The sequence below is a fragment of the Colletotrichum acutatum genome (genome assembly GCF_030867785.1).
Source record: "Colletotrichum acutatum strain CBS 112980 chromosome Unknown BDZ83scaffold_15, whole genome shotgun sequence".
NCBI classification, from domain to species: domain Eukaryota; kingdom Fungi; phylum Ascomycota; class Sordariomycetes; order Glomerellales; family Glomerellaceae; genus Colletotrichum; species Colletotrichum acutatum.
In genome coordinates, this window is record NW_026849009.1 from 391,911 (window position 1) to 413,930 (window position 22,020).

At 53.6% G+C, this 22,020-nt stretch overlaps 6 protein-coding genes and 2 non-coding genes across 8 annotated transcripts; 4 read left to right on the top strand and 4 right to left on the bottom strand.

Moving 5' to 3' along the window:
• Positions 1–11: 11 nt before the first annotated feature.
• BDZ83DRAFT_569791 (WD domain-containing protein) lies at positions 12–1,952 on the bottom strand (the record flags this gene model as incomplete). The annotated part of the gene is made up of 3 exons (XM_060504230.1): positions 12–1,549; positions 1,611–1,788; positions 1,848–1,952. The coding sequence occupies 3 exons, from the start codon at positions 1,950–1,952 to the stop codon at positions 12–14; spliced, it is 1,821 nt and encodes a 606-aa protein (XP_060368852.1).
• Positions 1,953–2,666: 714 nt separating this feature from the next.
• On the top strand, positions 2,667–2,741 carry BDZ83DRAFT_t63. The gene has a single exon. It is a non-coding gene; the product is annotated as a tRNA-Lys (tRNA).
• Positions 2,742–3,652: 911 nt separating this feature from the next.
• Positions 3,653–7,669, bottom strand: BDZ83DRAFT_608184 (SNF2 family domain-containing protein). Its single transcript, XM_060507466.1, has 3 exons — positions 7,406–7,669; positions 7,141–7,308; positions 3,653–7,065 (listed from the first exon to the last, which is right to left on the bottom strand). Exons 1-3 carry the CDS (start codon positions 7,487–7,489, stop codon positions 4,069–4,071), a joined length of 3,249 nt encoding a protein of 1,082 aa, XP_060368853.1. The 5' UTR covers positions 7,490–7,669; the 3' UTR covers positions 3,653–4,068.
• A 542-nt stretch (positions 7,670–8,211) lies between these two features.
• On the top strand, positions 8,212–9,314 carry BDZ83DRAFT_102324 (uncharacterized protein). The gene is made up of 2 exons (XM_060501036.1): positions 8,212–8,407; positions 8,458–9,314. The coding sequence occupies exon 2, from the start codon at positions 8,485–8,487 to the stop codon at positions 9,295–9,297; it is 813 nt and encodes a 270-aa protein (XP_060368854.1). The 5' UTR covers positions 8,212–8,407; positions 8,458–8,484; the 3' UTR covers positions 9,298–9,314.
• Positions 9,315–10,660: 1,346 nt separating this feature from the next.
• On the top strand, positions 10,661–10,759 carry BDZ83DRAFT_t64. The gene has a single exon. It is a non-coding gene; the product is annotated as a tRNA-Leu (tRNA).
• Positions 10,760–11,375: 616 nt separating this feature from the next.
• BDZ83DRAFT_569946 (eukaryotic translation initiation factor 3 subunit I) lies at positions 11,376–12,707 on the bottom strand (the record flags this gene model as incomplete). Its single annotated transcript, XM_060504248.1, has 5 exons — positions 11,376–11,519; positions 11,581–11,805; positions 11,858–11,974; positions 12,030–12,510; positions 12,658–12,707. The coding sequence occupies 5 exons, from the start codon at positions 12,705–12,707 to the stop codon at positions 11,376–11,378; spliced, it is 1,017 nt and encodes a 338-aa protein (XP_060368855.1).
• Positions 12,708–14,725: 2,018 nt separating this feature from the next.
• BDZ83DRAFT_569778 (formate-tetrahydrofolate ligase) lies at positions 14,726–17,775 on the top strand (the record flags this gene model as incomplete). The annotated part of the gene is made up of 5 exons (XM_060504228.1): positions 14,726–14,849; positions 14,912–14,932; positions 14,995–15,032; positions 15,087–17,614; positions 17,667–17,775. The coding sequence occupies 5 exons, from the start codon at positions 14,726–14,728 to the stop codon at positions 17,773–17,775; spliced, it is 2,820 nt and encodes a 939-aa protein (XP_060368856.1).
• Positions 17,776–19,784: 2,009 nt separating this feature from the next.
• On the bottom strand, positions 19,785–21,776 carry BDZ83DRAFT_569886 (ferric reductase like transmembrane component; the record flags this gene model as incomplete). The annotated part of the gene is made up of 4 exons (XM_060504242.1): positions 19,785–20,338; positions 20,399–21,273; positions 21,340–21,501; positions 21,565–21,776. 4 exons carry the CDS (start codon positions 21,774–21,776, stop codon positions 19,785–19,787), a joined length of 1,803 nt encoding a protein of 600 aa, XP_060368857.1.
• Positions 21,777–22,020: the final 244 nt, after the last annotated feature.

The following is a 22,020-nucleotide window of genomic DNA, read 5'->3' on the forward strand; positions in this document are numbered from 1 at the left end:
GGCATAACCGACTATTGCAGTCCAGCCACGGTCCAAACCTTGATCGCAGCATCGCCTCCGGCACTCGCAATCTTGCTGCCCCCTTCAACCCACGCAACACCGTTGACACCATCCTTGTGGGCGTTGAGAGCCTTGACACGGCTTCCGGGCTTGGCCAGACTCCACACGCAAACATTGGTATCCAGAGCTCCAGAGACGGCGTGCGTTGCGGCATCGTTCCAGCTAATGCACGTGACCCTCGCCGTGTGCGCAGACCAACGGTCCGTCGCAACCTCCCAGTCAGCAGTCTTGTAGGCAACGATCTTGCCGATCTGGTTGCCTGCGGCGAGGTACTGACCGTCCCTAGAGAACGACAGGCAAGAAATCAAAGCCGTCGACTTGTCGACCGACTTTGTCTCGGAAAGCTTGCCTGAGCCGTCCGCAGCGTAGATCTTGACAGAGTTGCCAGATCCTACGGCCACCGTCGAACCGTAGGCAGCCACAGTGCCGGGAGTGAAACCGAGACGGTTCTCGGAGAGGAGCTGACCCTTTTGGTAGACATCAACACCCTCAATGGTGGCCACGTACACCTTTCCATCCGTGGCGGCTACGCCCTTGGGCTGGGCAGCAAGCTTGAGGGCCTCTCCCGCGAACGTGTTAGCTGACTCGTCTACTATCCTCAGGTGGTCGTCCCATCCAACGCTGTAGGTCTGTCCCGCCTCGGCGCTGAACTGGGTGACCTGATTTGTGTGCGCTTGTCCGTCAACCACCGAGCCAGTACCAGTGGCAACGTCCCACTGGCAAACCCGCCCGTCGAAGCTACCGCTCCACAGTGTCTGCCCCTTGCCATCAGACGACGCACCCAAAGCCGTGATGCTCTTGTTGTGGCCCTGGACAATCTTGCTAGGCTTGTCGCTGCCCTCATTCAGGTAGATTAAGTCACCGTTCAGGTTCAAGCTGATGATCAAGCCGTCGGTTCTGCCGTGTGGGAAGACAACACCGACTTGCTGGTCGCCGATGCTGACGCCGTCTCCAAACTTCCACGTCTGCGTAGCCTTGCCTGATTCCACATCCCAGAGCTTGACAGACTGGTCGGCGCTTGCTGTGACAAACTTGGTGCCATCCTGAGACCATGAAACGGCAAAGATGCTACCAGTGTGTTCTCCCTCGCCAATCGACTTCGTAGGCTCGCCCGTCTTTCCGTCGTAGAGTTGAATCCGCCTGTCGGCACCCACTGTTACGAGCTGGCTGCCATCAGGCGAGAAGGCCGTTCCAAAGACGAAGCCCTTGTGGGCGTTGGCGTTCTTCGAGTTGAACTTGAAGGGTGCGCCGTGCAGGAAGCACAGTGAGCTGTCGTCAGAGACGGTAGCTGCCCGCAGCGGACGCTGTTGCCGCACCGCAACTGAGTTGACGACCTTGGAGTGACCGCTGATCTCTCCGACAGAGTTACCGCTGTCGGCCGTGATGCAGTGGCCGAAGCGCTCCTTGCCGTCACCCACAGCGATGATGCGCTGGGAGTCGCCGTCCCAGCCAATGTCGTTGATGCGCCCCGAGATAATGTGGTATTCGCCTGGAAATGTAGTTAGCGACCGGAGGAGAGCCGACTGTGACATGCAGGTATTATGCTGTACCCTTCGTGTTCTCGGCCTCGACGGCGTCCCAGACTCTCACGGATCCAGATACATCTCCACTGGCGACGTAGAAGCCGCTGGGGGAGAACCGAGCGACGCTTGTTGCCGCCGTGTGGCCGGTGTATTGCTTGCAGACGGAAGGGTTATCGATGGATCGGAGGAAGATGGATTTGCCGGCCTGCGATAATGCATTGTTAACTGAGGCATTGTTCGTCGAGAGGTGCAGTTGGGACTAACAGCGTAAGCAATGCGCTCTCCTTTGTTGTCTGTGGAGAGCTGTGTCGGCTGGCCACGCTGCGTAGCGGGCGAAGCAGCTAAGATCTTTTCGATGGTGACAGACATGATGTGTGAACTCCAAATACGCTGGTATGCAATGCGAATCGAATTCCCTAAAGCTCCGAGCAAAGATGATGAAACAACCAAGAGTCTTGGGGAGAGCGAGTTGCGTCGGGGTTCAGCTTTCTAGCCAGGCACCACAATGGCGGTCGACAGTGTCGAGTGGGAACCTGGACCAGGAGCTGGGATGTCGATCCGGGATGGAGGGGCAGTGCTAGTGCTATTGTTGCTACTGCGGGGCAGGAATGACGTTCCACGTCCATCTTAAGCCAGCCAACCACTCACAGTCTGACGCGACTATTGTCTGGCGATGTTGTTGACATTCAAATATTTACAAGTATTGCAGTTGCCTACCTAGAACTAAGATTATCTAGGAGGTATATTGGGAGTAAAGCAACAGGCACCAGCTTGGATGTGAGCTGGTGTGCATATTCGATCACCTATATGTGTTTTACGAGATGCATACGCGTCGTATGCAGTGCGTTTAGCATCTAGGTATCTGTATCAGAAAACAAAACGTCATCTGCCAAACTTGCCCAAATACACATCAACGCCCTTCATAAGACAAATATTTGGTGACTGGTGAGAAAAGAGCCCAGGCTGAAATGGGCCGGGGCTCACTTGACGTGGGTCGGAAACTGACGTGGTGCGTTCGGCAGCCCCACCCACGAAAGGGTACATAGTGATCCAAATCGCTTCGAGTTTTCAACTAAAGTCGTCGCTTTCCTAGCTCAATTTGGTCAGAGCGTCCGACTTTTAATCGGAAGGCTGTGGGTTCGAGTCCCACGGATCGCGTCTCATGTTTTTGTATTTTTTCCTTTTTTTTGTTTCTTTCTTTATTTGCCAGCTGCTTACGCCAAACGGTACGAATCTTTTTGCCATCGTATTCTGAATATATGAAAGAGACCAGTTGGTTGTTCTGTGTTCTTTTAAATACGTTGCATCCAATATTTAAGCATGCATCCCGATGATACTGAGAAAGACGTCTTGAGTAAAAGCAATTGCAAAATGGGGAACTCTTTGAAAAATTACCTGCAACCAACAACTCTTACGATAATGTTCAATACATTTACTTTGTTCACAAAATGAACGTTAACTTCCATCTTCCAGCTTACACCAGCTTACACTATTCGTGATAGCCGTGTTGATGAATAAATTGCCATAGGTAGGTAAATCCTCATCAGCAACGAAACACCTGTATGTACGTGAGCGGGACTAACGAGTCCAACATCTAAGAAACCCAATAGTTGGCCGCCACATCCAACTACGGTGCAAACGTAGCTATCAGTGCCACCATACTAAACCGCAATTTTCTCCCGTGTAATAGACGATAGCTTTCCGCCAACGAGGCTTTGACCATACTACGGTGCCCAAATAGGCACCTGCGCCAAAATGCCCGGAAACCCGAGACGAAGAGCACCTACCGTAGATGTAAAGCCCTCTACTCCTCCCACGTCTCCCATTTCACACTCATCAGCCTCGACGTCGTAGCAACAAGCTTGGGATTGCGATGGCACCTCTTGACGTTTACTTTACCCTATTCTCGCCCTGGCAGAAGAAGGCTGTAGCAAACGACTTCTTGCGCCTGGTGACCGCCTTACGAGGAGATATTTATATTGGCTGAGTTATTTAATGTGACTTCCCTAGTATCGAATAGGCTGCCGGCTCCTGTTGATGTCCGGCGGCGATTCTACATTCCCTCCATACGTCGCATCATGGAAAAGAGTCATATTTTGATTGCATTTTGTTCTCGTATTGTCCGAACTAATGATGCCCAACACTAGACGGCATAGTCCCCTCTATCGCAAAAATCATACAAAGAGGTTCCTTACCAGATAACCGACCAATGGTTATGCCAGACCAAACGCCTCCATCTATCGTAGCCACTGCCATGAAAAGCCATTATCCCCAACCCAAAGACCAATTTTTAATCTTGCTCATGTAGCTTCACTCGCCTGCGTTTATTTTTTCTTGCCCTTGGTTTTGCTCTTGGCATTGGTGGCGGACTTGTTCGAGGCGACACTCGATGCCCTCGAGGGCGCGGCGGATGTGTTCTTGCTTGCAACCTCCGACTTGACGTTGTCCAGCGCCTTATTCTATATTTCTGGTTAGCAAAGTTCATTCATGCGACCAGTCTAGCCCCTACCTTGACGCCGTTCTTAGTCTTCTTTTTCGAAGGGGCCATGCCGAGGATGCTGTCCTCGTCATTCTCCTCATCCTCGGCCTCTCTCTTGAGCTTGCCGTTGACGCCATTAGCACCCTTGGTCGGGTGAACATCCTCAAACTCCTTGACAATGGTGGTGAGTAGAGTGGTGCAGCGACGGCTCAGCTCGACGGGCGTCCTGCTGAGGAAGAACCAGTCAAATCGGAACAGAGGGCTCTCCGCAATATCGTCGCGCATCTTCTCGTACAATCCTGCAGAGTCGATACCGTACTTATCGAGCAGGACTAGCAAGAACCGATCTTCCTCCTCGGTATACACCTTCTTGTTGGTGGTAGACACGGAGTAGTTGATCTTGAGCTGCTGCAGGGGAACGCGGTATTGCGACATCTTCTTGCGGAGAAGCTTTCTCTGGTGCTCAATCTTGCGCATACGCTCCTCGCCGTCTTCAATCACCTTGATGTACTTGTTGTAGTCGGCAATTTCTGTGTATCGCTGCCAGAAGACCTTGGCGTACTGCTTGACCTCGGAGGCAGTCTTGTTGTCAATATCTTCGGCAATGTTTGCGTAGTCATTGCGGCCGTAGCGGCCTGACGCGTTGATGAACTGTTGGAAGTCACGTCTGTTCCATTCTCCAAAGCCTTGCTGCGACAGGCGCTGCTTCTCTTCCAGCTCCTCCTCGTTGAGTGCGGTGGCCTCGTCGATCTCCTGTTGATCCAAGGCTCGCTCCGCCTCGCGCTCATCAAGGTTCTCGTCGTCGCCGTCTGACAGCGGCACCTTGTAACCAATCTCCTTGCGGTAGAAGGCAGTCTCACGGTCCTGAAGGTCGCGCAATCTAGGAGGGTAGAATTGATAGTCGTGGACTGGTACTTGCTTCGGAGCTCTGGGTGCCTTGGGCTTCGTGTCCTTCTCCTTGGGAGGGTACATGGCCTGTCGGAAATACTTGTCCATGGAATAGGACTGCTCCTTTCGCTCACGCTTGGCGGGGTTGATCCAGTTCATGCCGATCTCCTTCTTGTTCGTCTTGAAATCTTCACCGTTCCAGGTGTAGGCTGACTCGGATGTAAAGTTCTGCAAGTCGTCGATTCCGAGCTTCTCGTACTTGGCATTCAACTCCTTCGTTCTTGTTTCACCCGAGGAAAGAATCTTGTCGATGTCATCGTCGTCCAACTCGGTGCCCTTGGAGGCAAGTGTGCCGGTGGCGCCCTTGCTCTGGAACACCTTCTCGGCGCCATGCTGAATCATGGAGAGAAGCTCATCCTTGTTGTTTGCAGCCTTTGCTGCGACTTGAGCCCGGCCTTGCTGAATGACCAGCTGGTCGAGACGCAGCTTCTGTGCTGCTCTTTCCAGAACCTTCTCTTCGATGGCATTGTCCGTCACGAAACGGTACACCACAACTTGCTTGGTTTGACCGATACGGTGAGCTCGATCCATAGCCTGCAAATCGGCTTGAGGGTTCCAGTCACTATCGTAGAGAACAACAATGTCGGCGGTGGTGAGGTTGATACCTAGACCACCAGCTCTGGTCGTAAGAAGAAAGATGAACTTCTCAGAACCAGGCTTGTTGTACTCGTCAATGGCAGCGATACGATCCTCGTGGGCTGTTCCACCATCGATACGGCAGTACTTGTACTCTCTGAACACACAGTAGTCCTCAAGGATATCTAAGAGACGACTCATCTGCGAGAAGATGAGAACTCTGCTTCCCTGCTTTTGCATTCTGGCCAACAGCTTGTCGAGAACGGCCATCTTTCCAGCGTTGTAAACGAGATGCTCGTCGGTGGTGTAGGGCGGTCCAGGCTCAGCACCCTCAAATAGGTAGGGGTGGTTGCAGCACTTGCGCAGCTGCATCACAATGTTAAGCAGTCTGGTCTTCGACTCCCGCTTGCCGTTGGCGCCGTTGACAGCGTCAATGTCCTTCTCGAGAATCTTCTGATACCACTTAATCTGCATTTCCGACATGCCGAGGTAGACGTTGACCTCCTTCTTCGGCAGCAAGCTCTTCTCCACGTCAGCCTTGACACGTCTGAGTAAGAATGGTCTGAGAACACGGTGAAGCTGCTGAACGACGGTGTCCTGGTCTTGCTCTCTGCCAGAGAACCACTGGTCAAAGGCCTCGGAGTCGCCGAAGACGTCAGGCAACAAGAAGTTGAGCAGAGCCCACAACTCGTGCAGGTTGTTCTGAAGGGGTGTGCCGGTAATGAGGAGTCGGTTTCGGGAGTTGAAGAGACGGATGACCTGCGCCAAAGATGATTCTTCGTTCTTGATACGATGCGCCTCGTCGATGATAATGTACTCCCATGCGAATTTCTTCAGGTGACTCTTCTCACGCAGGACCATTTCGTAACTCGTGATGCAGACATCGAAGTCCTCGTTGACCAGACGATCATTGATAAGCGCCTGGCGCTCGTCCTTGGCACCCTGAAGCACCAGGACGTTGACCCCAGGAGTCCACCTCTCGAACTCTCGCTTCCAATTATCCAGAGTCGACTTGGGTACGATGACAATATGCGGTCCGGTGATGTCCATGATGTGTCTGAGGTAGCCCAAAAAGGAAATCGTCTGCAGGGTCTTTCCGAGACCCATCTCGTCGGCAAGGATACCAGAGATACCATTCTCGTGGAGAGAAATAAGCCAGTTGAGACCGGCAATCTGGTAGTCTCTCATTTGACCTTGAACAAAGGCGGGCGAATCGCGGAATACCGTCTCGGCGGACCCACCGTGCTTCTCGTCACGAAGCAGCTCTGCATCCTCCTCAGCTTCGGTCCGGCGTACTCGTTCATTGCTGGCGCCACCTTGGCGGGCGCCCTTCTTCTTGGTTTTTGATGCCTCGGCATTTTGTCGATCGATCTCGGTCATGATTTCGCGAATTTTGGGGTTGGGGTTCGTCTCGATGAAGTGGCGGAAGAGGTCCGTAAGACCCAACAAGTATCGGAATCGCCGGATACTATCTTCTTCCTGTTTTCAAGTATTGATTAGCACGCAAAGAATGATGGTATATTCAAAATAGTAAGCGGTTTGCGCCTTGCATACCTTTGATTCGCCCAGTCTGTCATGCTTCTTGCCAAAGATGCTGCGACGGAGCTGATTGGCCTCGGATCGCTTTCTGCGACCATCTCCGAGGGGCTCTCCGACCACACTGCTAGCAGTGGTGTTCGCATTGGTGTCTGAGTCGGTGTAGTCGGGCGTCTCATCGACTTCCTACTTGCACGTCAGCGAATGGGCTAAAAGACTCAATCGCAACATGAGCTCCGTAGGGAGTACACCAACGCGAATAATCATGGCAGGGAAAACATACCATATCTTCCACGGGGTGAGCATCCGCAGCGTCGGACATTGACGCGTCGGTATCGACCGCGGCAGCTCGAGATCGAGGAGCCATCTTGACGGCTGGAAATCACTTTACGCGACTTACACGCGTTTCTTACGGATCTGACAGCGCGCTCTAGATGGGTGGGTGTGGTTCAAATGCTCAAAGTAATATCGCAATGCAAACGGTCGCGGAGCATTCAGGAAGATGGCCGAATGCTTTGTTGCTGCGTGAGGGTGAACGGTCCGTAGATGTTTTTTAGAGATGATGGGAGGAAAGGTGGGATCCCTCTGCTGTAGAAGACAATTTCCAAACAGGACTAGCGCGTTTTCGCCGTGTCAATTCCCGATCAGTGCACCAGTACCGGTACGTTTAGCGCCGCCCGTGGTTCGGGTCCGGAAGAAGGCAGCCTCCGACTCTTCCCCCATCCCGTGTCGTCTCGGGCGCTCGCCAGCCCAGGGGCACGGTGCTGACGGGAGATGGGAATTTGGAAAAGCGTCGGAGGATCCACCGCCCGCTCCAAGATTGGGTCAGCTGGCCAAGACTACCTATCCAGCGCACTGGCCATAGGTGGAGGGGATAACGTCAAAGCCACCTAAGATCCAAGGTAAATTGGGCCCTGTTAAGCTGCTGTTGGCTGTCGGTTAGCACCGCCGTCCAGTGTCATGTGCTCTGCGGCGAAGGCGAGCTGACCTCAGTGCTTCACTTCCGCCGTCAATCAACTGCATCTTCTCATCACAGCCTGTTTGATTGTCTCCATCACCAAGTCCTCGGCATCTCCTTCTTTTACTCTTTGCGGTCCAAGGCAGCCCGCCCGAAAAACCTCAACAGGTAGTGCAGCTAGGTGCACTCAAGCACTACCACCACCATCTCGCACCTTATCGCCACACAGTTAACTTCGCTGGGGGACCCCGTTTGGACCCCACTCCGGCATCAACTGCAAGATTTGTTTACCCGACAACCTCAATTACCTACATTTCACCGCTAGAGGTGCGGGACTCATCTTTCTCACCCTTTGACTCGGTACTGATTCCCTTCAGCGATTCGGTCGTTGACAGTACGGTATCATGGACTCGATGCGAAGTTTGAACACCTCCCTCCCGGGCGCCTCCGCCGCCGCCAAGCAGCCGACGCAAAATGACTCCCCCGAGCAACTCATCGACGCCTTCAAGGCCGCCGCGCTCTCCGTGACGAAACTCTACAAGACCTCTGCGGCTGCCCAATCCAAGGCCCGCATGGACGGCTACCAAGACTGCCTCGACGACCTGCTATCATTCCTCGACAATGAGAGAATCGGGCTTGGCGACGGCGACGGCTGGAGGATCCGAAGCTGGGCGACCGAGAGGCTTGACGGTGCCAGAGATGCGGGCTCCCAGAACGCTGAGAGCGACGACGAGGCGGACAAGGCGGAAACTGCCTCCTCTCCGGAGCTGAACAGGGCGAGCAGCGGCACACATCTCTCGTCCCAACTGAGGACGGACTCGGCGCCCCCTAGCATCCCGCAGCCCGTCGAGGAAGAGCAAGAGGAAGGGCGGGAACCGGTATCAGTCACGGTACCGACGGCAGACTCTTTCACCTTTCAATCATCTCACCCTTGGCCGCCTCAGCCGCAGCAACAAGACGCCTACCTGAACCTCGCAAACCTGGACCTCTCAGACTCTCGGACACACGACGCATCATCAACAAACGCAAACCCCGCAACGCGCACAGCAAGACCACGACACCCCGCCAACATGCCCCGCTCAGCATCAAGACAAGGGAGCAACCTCGGCCGTGGCGCGGGCTCGAAGCGCAAGATCAATTTTGCAGAGATATTCGACCTCAGCAGTCTAGACAAGAACATGTTTGGCGGCGGGCCAAAGCGTAGCAGGCACACATAGTGCATTTGCCCGACTAGCATTCCACGACTTTCTTCACTTTCGACAGCGGTTCAACTTTGGGGGGTGGGGAAGCGGAACGCGTCCTCCTACACCTCCTGAAGTTGTCTGTTTAACGGTTATGCGGACATCATTGTCTTGACGACGGGATTGAGCGAGCATCGAAGGGGGGCCAGGCATATTGGAGGGAAGAAACTCGCACGCAAAGCATTTAGAGAGTTGCGTGTTCATGAGAGGCGTTGGTTTTCCGTTTTGTTTCTGGTTTTTCACTTAAAACCAAGGTGCATGGGGCGGTGTTATGGTTTTTAGGGGACTGTTTTCGCGATGATGCCAAATGAAAGGGACGGCTAGCTAGTCTCACGAACCCCATAGCTACACATATTCATCATACTATCTGTTCCCCCGTCACTTGTTGGCGGTTTCATGTCGACGACCTTTTTGGAAGATAAAAGGGTCGGCTGCCATCAACACGGGGGTAATCATAAAGACATTAACATTTTCCTTGTCGCTTATATCTTCTCTCTATGTCTTCTCTGTGCATTCTCTGTGTCTACTTTGCTTTCCTTGAAATGACGTTGACTTTACTCGCATTGTGCGGACGAATCCCCCAACAAAGTTTCAGGTTTCAGGGTTTCAGCGTAGTGTTCCCTCTCAGTTCGGGCTGCTCTTCTGATGTGCATACCGTCGTACATTCAAACATGTTTCAACACACAACACACATACCACAGTAGAGATACATCCCGTCGGTCGCAGGAATATGCCCTTCGGACTTCGTCCCAACTCTCGAGTAGCGGTGGTGGTGCCCGTCTCGTCCAAACACCCGCGCGGACCGGCGGGGTGCCCGCCCTCCATGGGCCCAAGAAAAAAGTCCCTCAACTGCAAATGCGCTAGCATGTCCAATATGCGGAAAGAGTCATCGCTCAAGGGGCCCCACATTCTTTAGAACGTGCCAGAGGCTTCAGGCCAGCTACACGTTGGCGCTTTGGTGATTTCTAGAATCATTTGCTTTGGCAAGATCTGTAGACATTGCATGCCCTGCTGGGAAGTACGAATACCTAAAAGTAGAATTAGAAAAATGCAAATCGTTGCAACTCATAGTGACGATCTCCCATTCTCCGCCAAGGTTCATCGGCCTGTCTCAGTCCGAGAGAAGCCACGTGAAAATATGCCCCTGGCCGAGCCCGTCAACAGGGCGGGGTGACCAGTGACGGGTACAACAGGCCCCAGGGGTAGGGAAAACCCATTACTGCAAATGGCTCTACGGGCACCACCACATGGACCAGCGCCTTCGAGAAACCCCCACCAAACGGGAGAAATGCGCAAGGCTAGCGCTTCATAAATTTAAAACGCGCGAGGAGGAGGCATCGGAAGGGTGGCCGAGTTGGTTATGGCGCCAGGTTAAGGTCAGCTTAACATCTGTTTCCTGGTGGGGCAACCCGCGCGAGTTCGAGTCTCGTCCCTTTCATTTTTGCGTTTTCCGGGACGGGTCGAGACAGATTAGCTTCAGGAAGTCAGATAATGATGGACGTTTCTTCTTTTCTTGGTGTTGGGACATCTCCGACGTTATAGAGAGTTGCGGAGTTGTAGGGAGCTCAATGACTCTCAGTCGCAACTCTCAACAACGAACATCTGCACACATAGACCCTCCTCACAGACCAGCAGAGTCTCACGGCAAACAGTACTGCGTGTTATTGCATTCTTAAAGGAAACAAAACACTATTCAAGTGAACCACGTTTGAACATCATCATGACTCTCATTTGATGGTACTAACTTGTCAGAAATCTCATCATTACGTTTTGGTTCATCTCATCCTCGAGGCTTCTCCCCACCGCCTCAAAAGCGCGGAGAGGACGAAAGTTTGATATCATCCGTTTTTACCAGGCTTCTTTTTTACTTTTCGTTTTTGGTTTTCGCGGACTGCCCTAGGTTTTTACAAAACCAAATCTAACCATCCCCCCAGAGATTTCCCAGAACGCCGTACTAATGCAAGCCGCGAAAAGAAAGACGAAAGAAGAAAAAAGTAAGGGGGGCCTTGCTCTTGAATTTTTTCTTTTCCAACCAGAAATTCCCCAAATCTTTCTTAGTTCTCCTGTCTGTTCTTCCGTTCCCGCTCGACCTCGTACATGAAATCGAAGTAGCCCTTGTCGAACTGGTGGACACGGACGTAACCGTCCTCACCACCACTTGCGTAGCCCTTTCCGGTAGGGTCTGCGGCGACGGTGTTCTTCCAAAAAGTCAGTCGGCGGCACGATATGATATCATGAGCTCAGGTAGGGAGGACTTACAAGAGGACCGAAGTGACCACGGACTCTGCCAACCTCGTCTTCAAAGACCTTGTGGTAGAATCTCGCCTCGAACTTTCCTTGTCTCGCCGAGGTACGGGTGACATCCATGGCGGCCTGACCACCTCCGAGGATGACAAAGTCCTTCTTGGGTGTAATGGTGGCACTGTTAAGAGGGGTATCAGCGGTGTAGGTCTTGAGAACCTCGAGGTCCTTGGCGGTGATGAGCTATATCAAGTCAGCATTTGGTCTTGCAGATCGTCAGACATGTCGGATGTACCTTGGACGTCTTGTCCTTGCAGGCGGTGATGAAGTAGGTTCTATCCTGGGACCACTGGAGATCCGTGATGGGCGTGTTAAGCTCGTGAACGGGCTCGTTGTAGATCAGGTCACCGTTCTGGAGGATGGTCAGCTTCACGTTCCCTTTTTGACATCCCTCTGACCAGACCCACCTTAGCATCGTACTGCGACACGGAGCCGTCCTCGTGACCGGCGATAATGTACTTGGTGAGGTAGCTGAAGCCAGCGACGGTGGCCTTGCTCTCGTCGCAAACGATAGTCAGGACGCGCTCATCGCTCTGCTCGGCCTCGGGGTCGGGGTTGATGTCGACGACGATGATGTTGGAAAGGTAACCCATGCGCTTCTCCGTGACACCGAGCAGCTTGGTGCCGTCCTCGTTGAACTCGACGCGCTTGACGGCGGTAGGGAACTCCCAGGTCTTGAGGTTCTTGCCAGACTTGACGTCCCAAAGTCTCATCGTGTTGTCGGCGGAACCGGAAGCGATCAGGGTGCTGGTGGGATCGACGTCGACAGTCCAGATAGCACCGACGTGGCCGTGGTAGGTTCCCAGACGCTCGCCATTGTGTGCGTACCAGGCGCAAATCTGTTGATCCTTGGCGGTCGAGAAGATCAGGTCACCGTCCGAGTTGTACCTATTCGAGGTGGCGCATCGGGTTAGCATGCATGGCCCCTCCTATGGTACGGGAGTTGGGGGGGGATGAGGGAGGAGATAGCCCTGGCGTCTTGCTTCCCCCTCCTCGAATTGGACATTTCGCGCGCTGGGTGGTGCAGAAACGTACTTGATCTGGGTGAGCGCACGCTCGTGGCCTGCCAGAAGAATGGGCCTCATATTGTCTGATGTCGGGAGGTGATGCGGTTCTCGATATCGGGGGGCTTGGTATACGGGCACGTTGTTGCGGCAGGGGACGTCGGTCTTTAAAAGGCTGATGTCGTCGGGTCAATCGTGAATTTTTGCCTTCACCTCGACATTGTGGGTTTCGGTGCTCTGGTGTGTGGGGCGCACTTTTTCCCCGCGACCATTCTGCCGGTTGAGATGAGGGCCATTCACCGCCTTGCCGTCTTTGGCCGCCTCAGGCAAGCCGCAAGTGGCAGCTTAACTTAGCACGAGCATGGGCTACCTAGGTGTGGCACAGGCTCACAGCAAGGTGAGTCAATCGTCCCAGGTGTGTGACGGCGCCAGCGCTTACAGCTCATCTCCTAGGCCTTAGGTAAGATAAGGCAGGTACCTAGAGTAGGGCACCTCAGGCATTCGAGGCACCTGTCTTGCCTGTCAAGCCTGAGGGAGGTGTTCGAGGAAACTTCCACCGGTGCAGGCAAACCCAGCCTTCTAAAACTTTAGCGTGCCGGTCCAGGCTGGCGCACGTCACGGAAGGAGCTGCCCCTGGAGAGGTTGGCGGCGGGACGGGAGTCATGGCAGCTCCAAGCCCTCCAAGTGCCAACCCTCCAACTGTCCAAGCCAGACAGCGTGGCAGTCGTGGCAGCTCAGCCGTTGAAGCTACGTGCCCGTCAGAATAGTGCGGTCATCATCATCCAATTCCCACGCCGTTGCATTTCCCAATTGCCCATCCTTCCCTCGACTCGAGTACTCGGTATAACAACAGCGTCCTTTTATGGCAACTCGACTCATCCTTGACTCATACGTGTTCCATGAACAGCGTTTCCGGACCTCGAAACTTGGCATTAAACACTATCAAGTCAAGCCTCGGACCCTTTGGCTCAACTACGTGAAGCTCATGTTAGTTTCACATGCGCTTTACCGAGACAGTCTTTTTTGCGAAAGAGAAATCAGACCGTCCGGACCACCGTCGTTTGTTTCTTTGTCTTGTCTTGTTTCTTGTACCGTATTTGTATCACTCGCCCCGTTTCCTCTTTTCCCTTCTTGGGCACGTCAATTCATTTGATCCATCTTCTTATCCGTTCAGTCTTGATTGGGTTCTCAATTGTGTGTGTTTTTTCCCAAAACATATCATTTCGCGGGAGCCTCCTCCAACCATATACAAGCCAATTACTCCGTACTTACGCAGTAGCTCACTTTATATAATACCCACAACTCGACTGCTTATCGATCGGGTTTGCCGCCGGCTTCGGAGACTCGCCCGAAAATTTTCGACCTGCCACAAACGGCTGATCCTTCCATTTTCACTGGGACTCACTCGTACAGAGTCTGCATAGCCAGGACCAGCCTACCAGGGAACCTCAACAGTCATAGGTACGACTCACACGCACGCGATCTGGGAGTCACAGGGCCCTATCGTTTAGCTCCACCCAAGGGAAGATCGAAGCCAGCAAGGGACATACCACCAAGGTCCAAAGGGAGACAGACACCTCACACTCATCTCGGTATTCGGCATGTCGTCTATCAGCCAGTTGAAAGGCCCTCAGAGGCTGTCTTGGACAACACGCTGCATGGCCATGCCCAACAAGTCTCAGCTTCGGCTGAGAACCCGCGGTTTGCCCTCGAGAGCACCGTCGTCCACTCACAATCCATCGTCATTGTCCCAAAAGACCCAAACTTCCCCTTCCCGCCGGTCACTTCTGAACCTTGGGGTAGATACGGGTCGTTCCCCATCTGGCCGTCGGCTCTGCAGCGCGCTAAATCCCGACTTGCACCGCTGCCCACCACCCCTCATTCTCGCTGCTCCCGCTTACACCCAACCTGCGCGCTCGACTTCGGTGCCCGTCCCGACATTTTCATCTTCTTCCCATCATCCCAAAAACTTCGCGTTTGGACACCTGCGAGGACAAGTTGCATCTCTGGTTTCTTGGCGATCCCCCCGTCCATTCATTGCAAGGGCCCCGGGCTCCTACGATTCGATTTCCAAAAATAGGTCCTTTGCAACCTCAGCCATGGTCGCCAACAAGATCGATGGCACTGCCGTCGCCAAGAAGATTCGGGAGTCCATTGCCAGCGACATTCTCGAGAAGCAAAAGGCGAACCCCAGGTTCCAGCCTCGCCTTACCATCATTCAAGGTATATCTCATCATTCTCCGAAGTCGTCATACCTTCGCAATGCTAACAGTAGTCTACCACAGTCGGTGACAGATCGGACTCGAGTATGTCGTGCTTCCTCATTTACCCCACCATGAAATTTATCGCGATGCTCACAACCCCGCAGGCACCTATGTGCGCATGAAGCAGAAGGCCGCAAAGGAGGTAAGACATGTCACTGACGCCCCAGTCCTAATGGCCAATGACTAACATGGTCAGGCAAATGTCGATTGCGAATTGGTCAACTTCCCCGAGTCCATTTCTGAGCCCGAGCTCTTGGACCGCATCTACCGCCTCAACGACGACCCTGCTGTCCACGGTATCTTGGTTCAGCTCCCCATTCCCAAGCACCTCGATGAGTATGTCATCACATCTGCCGTCGCAGACGAGAAGGATGTCGATGGCTTCGGCACCAGGAACATCGGTGAGCTCGCCAAGAAGGGCGGCCGCCCTTTCTTCATCCCTTGCACTCCCAAGGGTGTGATGGTTCTGTTGAAGGAGGCTGGAGTCGACGTGAAGGGCAAGAACGCTGTTGTCCTTGGACGCAGTGATATCGTTGGCAGCCCTGTCAGCTACCTGCTTCGCAACGCCGATGCGACTGTCACCGTGTGCCACTCCAAGAGCCAGGACTTGGAGGCGCACCTCAAGGCCGCGGACATCGTGATTGCGGCCATTGGCCAGCCCGGCTTTGTCAAGGGCGAGTGGCTCAAGCCTGGTGTTGTTGTGATCGATGTCGGTACCAACTACGTCCCCGATGCCTCCAAGAAGTCTGGCCAACGCCTCGTTGGAGACGTCGACTACGACTCTGCTGCCGAGGTTGCTTCCCACATCACCCCTGTTCCGGGTGGTGTTGGTCCCATGACCGTTGCTATGCTTCTGTCCAACGTTGTCGAGTCCACAGTCAAGTCGTTCGAGAAGCAAAGACAGAGAAAGATCTCTCCTCTGCCTCTGCACCTTAAGGAGCCTGTCCCCTCCGATATTGAGGTCTCCAGAGCCCAGAACCCCAAGCAAATCACTCGCCTGGCCAAGGAGGTCGGCATTGCATCTCACGAACTCGAGCCGTACGGAGCCTACAAGGCCAAGGTTGACTTGACTATCCTGAAGCGCCTGGAGCACCGCCGCAACGGCAAGTATGTTGTCGTTACGGGTATCACCCCCACACCTCTTGGCGAGGGCAAGTCTACCACCACGATGGGTATCGCTCAGGCCCTGGGCGCCCACCTTGGCCGCGTTACCTTCGCCAACGTCCGCCAGCCAAGTCAGGGACCTACCTTTGGTATCAAGGGTGGTGCCGCTGGTGGTGGTTATGCTCAGGTCATCCCCATGGACGAGTTCAACCTCCACTTGACTGGAGATATCCACGCCATCACTGCGGCAAACAACCTGCTTGCAGCTGCGATCGAGACTCGCATGTTCCACGAGAACACTCAGAAGGATGGCCCTCTTTACAAGCGTCTGGTGCCCGCCAAGGGCGGAAAGAGAGTATTCCCGCCAGTCTTCCAGCCCCGCCTTAAGAAGCTCGGCATCGAGAAGACGAATCCCGACGACCTCACCGCTGATGAGATTCGCCGCTTCGCCCGCCTCGACATCGACCCCGAAACCATCACCTGGAGACGAGTTTTGGATGTCAATGATCGCCACTTGCGTGGTATTACCGTTGGCACTGCGCCGACTGAGAAGGGCCAGACCCGTGAGACTGGCTTCGACATCTCTGTTGCCAGCGAGTGCATGGCCATTCTTGCTCTCAGCACCGACCTGGCTGATATGCGTAAGCGCTTGGGCAACATGGTTATTGCTAGCTCCAGAGCTGGTGACCCTGTCACTTGCGACGACATCGGCGCTGGTGGCGCGCTCACCGCCCTGATGAGAGACGCCCTGAAGCCCAACCTGATGCAAACCTTGGAGGGAACTCCTGTGTTTGTGCACGCTGGTCCTTTTGCCAACATCAGTGTTGGTAACAGCTCCATCTTGGCTGACAAGATGGCCTTGAAGATTGTCGGTACCGAGCCTGACGAGGACCACTCTGAGAAGGCTGGTTTCGCCATCACTGAGGCTGGTTTCGACTTCACCATGGGTGGAGAGCGTTTCTTCAACCTCAAGTGCCGTGCCTCCGGACTTGTCCCTGACGTTGTTGTCATCGTTGCTACTGTTCGTGCTCTCAAGGTTCACGGTGGCGGTCCCCCTATCTCCCCTGGTGCGCCTCTCAACGCTGTGTACAAGGAGGAGAATGTCGACATTCTTCGCGCCGGTTGCGTCAACTTGAAGAAGCACATTGAGAATGCCAAGCAGTACGGTATTCCCGTTGTTGTTGCCATCAACAAGTTCGTCACGGACACTGACGCTGAAATTGCTGTCATTCGTGAGGAGTCCATCGCTGCTGGTGCAGAGGATGCCATCCTGTCCAACCACTGGGCCGAGGGTGGAAAGGGCGCTATTGAGCTGGGCAAGGGTGTCATCGCCGCCAGTGAGAAGCCCAAGGACTACAAGCTCCTGTACGACCTCGAGGGAACTGTTCAGCAGCGCATCGAGGCCATCGGCCAGAAGATGTACGGCGCCGCTGCTGTTGAGTTCAGTGAGCTTGCTCAGAAGAAGGTTGATACCTACACCAGGCAAGGCTTCGGAAACCTTCCCATCTGTGTTGCCAAGACGCAGTACTCCCTGTCTCACGACCCTGAGCTGAAGGGTGCTCCTACTGGCTTCACCGTTCCCATCAGGGACGTCAGACTGGCTGCCGGCGCAGGTTATGTGTAAGTTGAGCTACCCATGCGAGAATCATTACATTACTGACAAAAATCACAGCTACGCGCTCGCCGCAGACATCCAGACCATCCCCGGTCTGCCTACCGCCCCTGGCTACTTGAACGTCGATGTTGACACCGAGACTGGTGAGATTGATGGCTTATTCTAAGTGCGTGGAGGGACCATCTTACGTACGACATTTTGAATTTTGGGGGCGCTTATAGAGAGAACTGATTTACATGGCGGGACGTGGGAAAAAAGGAAAGCGGCATTCCATTTATTCAACAAATGGCGCTGGGGAATACGGAAAGAAAGACTAAAGAAATATGCATCTGTTCAACAATGATACCTCCTCTCGGACTCTTAGATAGACCGAATACAAGAATACAAGACTATTCACATCCAAGAGAGCAAAAACCCGATTGCTCTGAGCGTGGCGTACAACCCTGCTGTTCTAGCTGTCACGAAAAAGGCGTTGCCCAGCAGGGGGCGTACTCAGATTGATAGCTCGGAGCCGCAGACTTCAATATACCGGCCGACATTAACAGACCCCGGCAAGGAGTCCCGATGTCATCTCATGCCAAGTTGCCAAAGCCCCGACGAGGATTCCCAAAACGACTACCTACCACAAAAATCGCCCAAACTCGGTCATCGTAACTTTCTTCTCCCTCTGGCATTTCCTTCGGGGAGGCTCATTGTCCACTTTCTCGAAGTAGTCAGCGGGAGGTAGCTAGCTAGCTTTGTAGGTTGCTTTATGTGTATGAGGGGGCCCGTGATCTAATCGTTTCATCGGGGAGCCGGAATCGAGTTACGGGAAGCGATGCTCCGTTTTTGGGGCACGAGGTAGGTAGTTGTAGCCTGGAGATGAGATGCATGGGATTGCGCGATTGGAGTACTGTGTAAGGCGGCGGCTGCGTCGGCAGTGTCATTGCAACATTAGTATCCAGCGACACGGTGAGTTAGTAACATTCGTGAGCTAGGTCTTGGCCGGCGTGTTCCCGTTGTCTGTGGGAAGCTGTCGTGACAAGCCTGGAAGCGTTTTTTCGTCTCGGGCCGGCTCGAGTTGTCTGGTTCTCGTGGGTTTCAAGTGCATGCTCCCCCCCCCCTCCCCCCCAACTTCTCTCCGCCTCGACACCTTCTCTTTTACGCTCTCTCTGCTCGCCGTCTCGCCGCGGCTGAGGTAAGCGGAGGTTCTTGAAATACCTTGCAGCCACTAGGGGAGGGGCGACTCGGGGCCGTGACAAAGTTGGATTAGTTGCTGGCATAAAATACACAAGGTGCGCATTTCACACAGTTTCTGGAGGTCTATAGTCCATCATCAACTGCTTACAAGATGGAGCTGAGCTCGAGAAATCCACGTTGATTAATCCAATGACTTCACCGCCAAAGCGATTCGGTGATGTTAGGCCGTCGGCGAGTATTCTGTCTTTCCACGGCCGAGGGGAATTGATCTAAAGTCCGACATAGTTATTGATGCTCCGAGGGAAGAGTCCTTGGCGGGGTATCACGATCCGGACATCAGACGACCGTTGGAAACCTCTTCATCAATATCTGTATTTACCCCAACCCCATCGGCTGTCAAACATTCGAAGAGCTTACCAAATCCGTCCTCAGAGTTTACAAAACTTCAGATCAATCTACGAAACATAGATTATTCTACACTCCCACACTCCACACTGAAACCAAAAGGGGTAAGTTGCAAGGCGTGCATGGAGAGGCTATCATCACATAGGAATTGAGTAAAATATCTGAGTTTCCCAATAGTCCATTGTTCTATGATTCATCGAAAATTTACAGTGCGGCCACCGAGGCCAAGCTTCTGTATGAGGGTATGAACGCGCGCGCAACGACAATGACCGGGCGGCAACTACCTAGCAGAACGATATCTCTTTGACCAAACCCTAAGAAAGGATCCAATCTCTATATCCTCTGGTCTTTTTGTTGCCAAGCCGCTGCCGCATAAAAGCAAAAAGAAGAGCAAAACCAGAAGGCCGTTCCTGTACCCATATATACTCCAACACCATTCAAAGAGACCAAAGAAGATCAAAGTATGCACATGAAGAACAACGTTGAGTGAAGCCAGCGATATGAGCAAGTCAGGATGTTGAAGACAATAAGTCCATGCTAAACCACTCGCTCATAACTCAGGATGCATCTCTCACGGACGGCTGTCACGAATTACCAGCCAAACTGCTCGCAGTGAAGCTCCACAGCCGGACCAGATGTGCGGATGCACCCGGCAGTCGTGTTACGGACCTGCGTCATCAGGCTCTTGGGGCCACAGCCCATGACGAGAACTCGCTCGCTAGAAGGCGTCTCATCAACAGCGTTCTGGATGATCTTGGCGACGTCGGGGCGTCCATAGTGAACAGGGATACCGCCCAAGCTATTCAAAGCTCCGTTCTGCTGGATGGTGGGAGACGAAGGCGAGGTGGCATCAGACTCAAAGCCGGACTTCTCGGGGTCGGATATAGTGCGAGTGTTGATACGAGGAGGCTGCTGAGGCTGCTGAGGAACGCCGTTGGTGGTCTCGAACTTCTCAGATGAAGGAGTGAAGGGTGTCGATGCCTCAGACGAGATTGTGCCCGAGCGGGATCGATCTTCCTTGGAAGAGCCGGGGTTCTGGGAAGAGGAGCCCTGGCTACCAGGCGCGCGGGTGACGTAGAGTTGGATGTTGGCACCGAGGGCCTGACGAATCGTGGAGAGGTGACCGGCGAACCACTCGAGACGAGCTGAGAGATCCGATTAGTTTGGGAGTTTGGGAGGCAAAGTTAATCGCGAAATGTACTTACCGGGATCCTTGACCATCCACACAAAAGTGACGCTCGGCATAGATCCCTGCGCAGCCTTCTTGAGCAGGTTGAGAACCGTGCCAACAGTGAAGCTGGCTCCGCTACCTCCAGCGACGAGGACGATCTTGTTGTACTCGGCAGGGTTGGGGAACGTTCCATAGGAACCCTCAACCGAAGCTTTGAGAGTTGCACCAGGGTTCTGGACTGCGTATTCGTGGAGCTCACGGGTGAAGCCGTCGTAAGAGTTGATGACAAACTCCAGAGGGTTCATGGCGGCAATAGTGAAAGGGTGCATCTCCAGAGCGCGGATCTTGGGAACCCAGAGGAAGCAGTGTTCTCCAGAGCTTGCGCCAACGGGGGCCTTCTTGAGGATGATACGAGTGCCACCGTGGGGGAGCGGGTAGACGGTTGCGTTGTTGTTGAAGCTGTAGAGCACGACGCGGATGAATCTTACAACGCGGTCGGCAACCCAGATACCAGCAGCGACAGCCGTAATGATGATGATCTTCTTGCTAAGTTCAGGCTGGTGAAGGCCGACGAGAACCATCGAAATTGCGAAGAAGGACACGTGAAGAATGTAGAAGAGCTCATAGTACCACAATCTTACGATGGCTCCGGCGAGCACAAGGGAAAGGAAGGTGAACCCGGAGGCGATGCCGTAGATTTCTTCGGCAACACGAAGGCGTGCCATGTTACCAGCCTCGATGAAGTAGGCGGAGTATGTTGCACCGTGAACAATGATGAGAACCATGGTGATGTACCCGGCGATTTGGTGGAGAACGTTCAACCTCTCGTAAGACCAAGCGGTCAGGAAGCCGAGAGGAGTGTTCTTCAGGCTGAGGAAGACCACGAAAGCGATGTTGGCGATGGACAGCCTGTCAAGTATCAGTTTCGGAGTGTTCCAACGATGCTAATGAGCTTTGCGGTGCTGTTCAACTTACCATCCCGCACGAGCCGCGATGACGGTGAGATAGGGAAGAGCGGAGGCATCGATGTGGGTGAACAGGAGGGCGATGTTGATGACGAGGTATTCAAGAGCGACGACGAAGTGGCCTGTGGATGGCAGGGCAGGGAACTTGTAGACGGTGACTCTTCGGATGGATCTATGTGGTGGTCAGTAATTTTATGCGATAAAGTACAAGCTAATTTTTTTTCTCGAGTCTTACCGAGACACGAAGAGAAACGGCTGTGCCAGACCAGATAGCTTCGTACCAAGACCAGCCTTTGAAGCACCACGACGACCAAGATGGAAGACGATGAAGAGGCCCATGATAGAAGCCAGGGCGATGGCGAAGTAGATCGTCGCCTCCTGGTTCAGCTTGGTCCGCTTTGCGAAGAGCAAAGGGTAAGCTGAGGGGCCGCTAGCACCTCCAGCCATTTTTTGAGCGTAGTCGGGATGAGCAATGTGAGGCTATTCGCAGTCTGTAGAAGGGATGGAGGATTAGCGCGGTGGGCAAGGTTGTCGTCGTGAGTTGAAGTGCACCAAAAGGAAGGATGAGAAGCGGGAATGTGCCAAGTTTATAACAAGAAGGTATTGTTATGATGTGTAGACGACGACGGTGTGAAAGAACCCTCGTTGATAAGAATGGCGCGGAGGGTCTCAGAGTATTGTGATGAAGAGA

Coding starts and splice junctions, on each gene's coding strand:
- BDZ83DRAFT_608184 (XM_060507466.1), bottom strand. CDS start 7,489: ATGGCTCCTCGATCTCGAGCTGCCGCGGTCGATACCGACGCGTCAATG. Junction 7,309..7,405: donor CTCACCCCGTGGAAGATATG/GTATGTTTTCCC, acceptor ACGTGCAAGTAG/GAAGTCGATGAGACGCCCGA. Junction 7,066..7,140: donor ACAGACTGGGCGAATCAAAG/GTATGCAAGGCG, acceptor ACTTGAAAACAG/GAAGAAGATAGTATCCGGCG.
- BDZ83DRAFT_102324 (XM_060501036.1), top strand. CDS start 8,485: ATGGACTCGATGCGAAGTTTGAACACCTCCCTCCCGGGCGCCTCCGCC.